Genomic DNA, 5795 nt, shown 5'->3' with positions numbered 1-5795 from the left:
GAACCATGCTGCTAACAACTACCTCTCCTAACTTAGATAGTTCCTTTACAGAATTGGGAATTTTCGTCTTGGTAACATTAATCATGAGGGCAGATAGAGTGAACCAACCCTAGCAGGAACACAAACACATGAATAAATATACATAAACTGATCTACATTAATTGGCCTCTAATATGCAATACTTTTTTGTCAGTCAGTAAATAATTTTTTACTGATCGTTTTATCCCTTTGTCCTTTATTCCGTGTGGCACTGATACAGTGATTTCAGTCACAAGGCCCATATTCCATAAAAAATATGGATGTAAAAGTCTGTAATAAGGGAATATAGATTTTATGGACTAACATGAGAGCAACCCATGTACATATATTCAAGAGAAGTAAAAAAGGAATAAAAGAATAGTCAGAGCAGAAAAAATAATTGATTGTTATATTTAAATATTTTATATTCATATCAACTATTTTTTATAAAATCACAAAAATAATTAAAAAATTCTCGTTAATGTCAAAAAAATTCAGATAGCTTTCCAGAGGAGTAAATAACGCCATATTCATCTCTTCTTATACCATGTAGTGCCACACTTCTGTCTGCTGGTCATCTCATTCCTGTCATTACACACAAACAAAAGTAGAAGTTACATATATTGTACACTATGCAAACACTGATCATCTAATTACACTATGTGCATGGATAAAGCTGAGTAGCTGGCATTGCATACATTACAACAAGCATGCAGCAAGGAAAGAAATCAGAGTTCTGCATACTTGGCCTAGGTCCATGATTTCAATACTGACACCAGGGGGATTTGCATATACCCAGACTATGTATATATTACTCATGTATTTTTACTGTCAGTAAAAGTGCTTTAAAAGCCATTACTAGCTGCAATAATTGTAAAATAGTGTGTTCGCTCAAGCTAGTATGAAATAGCTTAGGACATATTTACACCAGGGAGACCAGGAATGCATTTCAGTCCAGAAACACATCCAAAGAAGTGAATGCAAGGAAAAAGAACATGAAAAACATTGAAATGCAAATAGGTTTGTGTTCCTGTTGGAACAATCACTATAGTATAATATTAAATTTAATAATAATTTTTCTTATGGGCAGGCATAGTGGCCTTTAGCCATCCAGTGCACCCATGACACAAACAGGTCTATAAAATGCAATACATAAGGGTAAAGAGTGTAGACTTTTAACAATCCCGTGCAGTGTCAGGCAGAATTCTACAGCAAAGATTCCTGAATGTGTGTAAATATAGACCAATACAGAAATCTAGACCAATACTTCCTATACATGACAGGCAACAAAAAAGTTATTTTTTCCCCAAAGATGAGCTATGCCGGCTATTGGCCCTTATCATTTAGTTTTACATTGTTACTAGGACACCCTGAAAAGTTGGTATTAAGTATAAAATGCATGCATATGGAAATTTCTAAAGCAACCTGCAAGCCTCCCTGTTTTATTTATTTTTTACTGACTACAAAACTTCAACATTTCTTACTAGTATGTAAAACCAAACTTCAGTTGTATTTATAAATGTCCCAGCATTTATATAAAAAATCAGGTCTTGCTGCACTAATTTCCTTACTTCTACTCCCACAGACTTACTACTTCAAGGTTTATGCACTGAAGGAAGCATAGCCATATTCAATCCCTTTTATGTGAATGCAGGATGTCATAAGCTTCCCATATAAAGGGGGAATTACACCACTTGTGCTCTACAATCTCAATACAATCCAGTATTTTCTATACTGAATTCTCAACAGTAATGATGAAAGGAAATAAGGATAATGATGGAAGGTGAAAATACACTTCGAGGTTATTTCTGCTCTTCCACTTCCCACACATTCCTGTTTTAGTGGCCAGTAAGGGTTAAGTGGACTATGGAGCTGGCAGGGTTTACCCATGAGTTATATCACAGTAGCAGAAAAGATATATAAAAAGCATAGTGGTGTCTGCTCTCAATCATGACTTTCACTCCTAAGATTGAGGATTCTTACCAAAGTACAAAAAGAGAATAAAGCAAAATCTAAATCTAAATGGGAGGGGGGTTGTGATCATATCAAAAGCCTGACATATTTAACAGTAGTTTGGTGCAGAGTTGGTAACATTTTGTGTACATTGGAAAGGCCTGGATTCACACGTGTAAATAGATATCCCTACAAAGAAAAAAAAAATCTACAAAATGACTTACCTATTCAAAACACTCAAAATGAGCCAACGCCTCCAATACGTCTTATCTGCTCATAGGACAGCCAGAAGACCAAGGACCAGGGAGCCTGTAACAAATCACCAGTGTGTAAGATACTTTTTAGTGAATTACAATTCAGAAATGCATAAAAGGAATAAACAGACACATTTTTTAACATACTGTAAAATCAAACACAATAATTACCATTAACGTGTGTTTTGTAATCAGTTTTATTTTTTTAGGACTGTATTAGGAGGCTACTACTTCAAATATTGTATTTGTTGGATATAAACATTTGCCATTTCCAAATATTGTGTACAAAAGATCTATTTATGACTTCTACTCTCCATTACTTTAGCCTATGTCTCCTTTCTTCCATTCTTGTAGCCCTTGTCTCCTACCTTCTATTTATACTACTGATTCTACCTTGAGCCATCAACCCTTGACCATCTAACATTTTAATGATTGTTGGATACCCCCACTGTGTGCTGTTCTGTTGTGTCCAGGACAGAGATAAGGGTATGAGGAAGAAACCAAGAATTGGTGGAGGACACAGGCATCCAATATTCCTAACACATTAAATGCTATAGAAGTTAGGAGACGCAGGCTGCCAGAAAAGTGAAAGGTTATTTGGCATTGTTAGAGTTTACATGTATGTAAATGTTGTGCTCCTTTAGTATAGGGTCTTTTAGGGTGAAAGGGATTAGGGTTCTAGAAGGTACTAGATTATTGGAGACTCAGGTTCCCCTATGGAAGCAATGTTTAGTCATTTTTTATTGCAGGGGAGATATTCTGCTTTAATTAGGTAGGAGACTTAATTAGGTGAACACTTTAAACAAGATAAATGTCTGGAGAATAGGGGGGGATCTTGTTATGGAACACTAAAAGTCAGGATTGCCCTGTGGCACGACTAGGCCAGGACCTAAAGATTCCTCCAGCCACCCGAATAAGTCTGATTCACAGCAGTGAGTGAACAGATTTATCAGGGAGGAGGAAAAAAAGGGACCTTAAGGGATTTGCATTATATTGGTGTCATCCAAGTACAAGATCAGGATTGTCCCTATGTAAGGGAGACCACTTCAAAGAAGGGATGTTTCTCCTGTCACCTGACTAGGAGTCTAGATTTGATAATCAGTAATTATATACTAATCTGTAATTTAGACTACATGTTATTCTGAATTTGAACGCCAACTACCAGACACTCTGCTGCACTATCCCTCTCACTTACTTTTGAATGCCTAATAAACTACCCCTAATTTCAGATGTACGAGGGTGTTTTACTTCTGCCACAACCAAAGTAAACCCAGAAAAACCCCAGCCACGGCCATGTTAAATACCCATCCACAATAGTGCCAGTACAAATCCATAAAGGATTCACCACAAAGTCCCTATAGATAACTTTGGCTGTGAGCAAACTATTCCATGTAAGTTCTTAAACCCTTCAAACCATGAAAATGACTAATGGAGCACCAAGTTGCGCTTAGTGAATGGCGCCTCCCTCCCATTTTCCACAAGGCAATGCATACAGTGGCCAACAAAGAGGTGTCCTCCATTATTAGACAGGTGTCCTTTTAGTAGTTTTACCGTCATCTGTATAAATCATGAAGGACCAAGGTAAAAGGTCCACTTTAATGTGTCTGCAACTCGTTAAAGGGTGCTACACTTTAAAAAAGTAATCAGTTACCATTCTCATCCAGGTGGGAATGAATCCTTTGTAGAGGGACATAAATCCCTCGCCACGTACAGCCTGGATGAAGCAGTCAGTGGAAGACTTGTACAGGATTCCCCTGGAAAAAAAAACGTCCAAGATGTCATTAACATTTAATTATTCCTCAGCTTTGTTATCTTTCAACATAAGTGAGATCTGTAAATATATTATCTGTATCAGGACCTTTGGACATAGGATCAGTTTAAGATGCTCCCAAGATAACTCAGATATCATTAATTGGTTTATTTTACTTATACCCTACTTGCATATCAGCTAAATTAGTGTTTAAATTACTTTAAGGGAAAACCCTTCTGATATGAATAAAAGCTGATTAACACAACACATGCTGTTAGTCATAGTTGGATATGGAAAAAAAATACACTTTTAGAAAAATACACCAAATTCCCAGCCTCACCTGCCTGACTGTCTTTAGAAGCACACACCTCAGGCGTGCAAAAAGATATTTGCACTGTCCATTCAACTCATGTTTTTTGTTTTGGAGCTTATAGCTGTTCAACTGTATCTGTCAAAGAATTCTAAATGATCACAGAAACATCTCAAACCGATGCCCCACATATACAGCCCATTAACCCAGATTCTAATGTTTAGTTAAGAATTAAAGTGGAACTAAACTCAGCAATCACCATATACTCCAAGGAAAGCACTATTTTAGTCTATTTTGATCTAATATTACCTGGGTGTTTTTCTAAATTTCAGCTTTTAAAAATCCATGATCAGGCAGGTCATTATTGCAGAAAGGGGCAAGCGATGTCCCTTCTGGCATAATCCCTCTAACCGGTTTTAAAAAGATGACGGCACCCTGGGAGGGAACAGGGACAGGTGAGTATCAGTTTTGACATGGGAGTCAGGTTTAGTTCCGCTTTATCCTGCATAATCATATCTTTAAAAGGTTACTGCACTAGACACAGTACAGTTACGGGTATTATGTGTGCCCCTTCCCCCGAGCTATACTAACTCACCTGTTGCACCCAGCTTGTTCCTAGCGCATCATCACATTACAGCCCTGTAGACTAGGAGGCGCATAGATGGATCTCGGTAAAGTGCTATTATGCTCAAATCCGCCCTTTGAAGTCCAACTGAACTTTCTTGGAGCATCAAAACGGAGAGGTGTGCAAACTTCTACAGATTATATTCTTTAGAAAGCAACAAAGAGCGTAGAAGAGCCTGTCCTCTGCCACCATGTTGTAGTAATGGAATCTTGCTGTCTGTACAGAAGCTGTGATTTCTGTGAAGTGCTGTCCAATCAGAGAAACTACCCTATTTGATACTGGGACACGCCTAGAGCTCCCCCTAACGGGTACTAGGACATGCCTAGAGCTCCCCCTACTGGGTACTAGGACATGCCTAGAATTCCCCCTACCGGATACTAGGACACAGCTAGAGCTCTCCTTCCTGGTGCTAGGGCAAACCTAGAGCTCTCCTTCCTGGTGCTAGGGCAAACCTAGAGCTCTCCTTCCTGGTGCTAGGGCAAACCTAGAGTTCTCCTTCCTGGTTCTAGGGCAAACCTAGAGCTCCCCTACCGGGTACTAGGACACACCTAGAGCTCCCCCTACCGGGTACTAGGACACACCTAGAGCTCCCCATACCTGGTACTAAGACACACCAAGAGCTCTCTCTACTTGGTGCTGGGACATGCCTAGAGCTCCCCCTACTTGGTGTTAAGACACACCTAGCACTCTCCTTCTTGGTGCTAGGACACACCTAGATATCCCCTCAGCTGGTACTAGGACACACCTAGAGCTCTCCCTACCTGGTACTGGGACACACCTAGAGCTCCCCCTACCTGGTACTGGGACACACCTAGAGCTCCCCCTACCTGGTACTGGGACACACCTAGAAATGCCCCTACCTGGTACTGGGACACACCTAGAAAT

At 39.4% G+C, this 5795-nt stretch overlaps 1 protein-coding gene across 2 annotated transcripts in view; it reads right to left on the bottom strand.

The window, feature by feature from the left end:
- Positions 1–400: 400 nt before the first annotated feature.
- The window catches only part of SLC25A27 (solute carrier family 25 member 27), a 21058-nt gene continuing 15663 nt past the window's right edge, over positions 401–5795 (bottom strand). The window contains exons 8-10 of one of the 2 annotated variants that reach the window (XM_072410357.1): positions 3877–3979; positions 2196–2280; positions 401–603 (exon numbers count right to left, since the gene is read on the bottom strand). In XM_072410357.1, coding sequence (XP_072266458.1) covers positions 2209–2280; positions 3877–3979 — 175 coding nt within the window. In that variant the 3' untranslated portion in view covers positions 401–603; positions 2196–2208. Of the gene's footprint in view, positions 604–2195; positions 2281–3876; positions 3980–5795 lie in introns of those variants that run through there. The other variant, XR_011920536.1, reaches the window with a different exon arrangement.

Source organism: Pyxicephalus adspersus, chromosome 4 (genome assembly GCF_032062135.1).
Source record: "Pyxicephalus adspersus chromosome 4, UCB_Pads_2.0, whole genome shotgun sequence".
In the NCBI taxonomy this organism is placed as follows: Eukaryota; Metazoa; Chordata; class Amphibia; order Anura; family Pyxicephalidae; genus Pyxicephalus; species Pyxicephalus adspersus.
The sequence above is the reverse complement of the archived record's forward strand: the minus strand, read 5'-3'. Positions and strand labels throughout refer to the sequence as shown.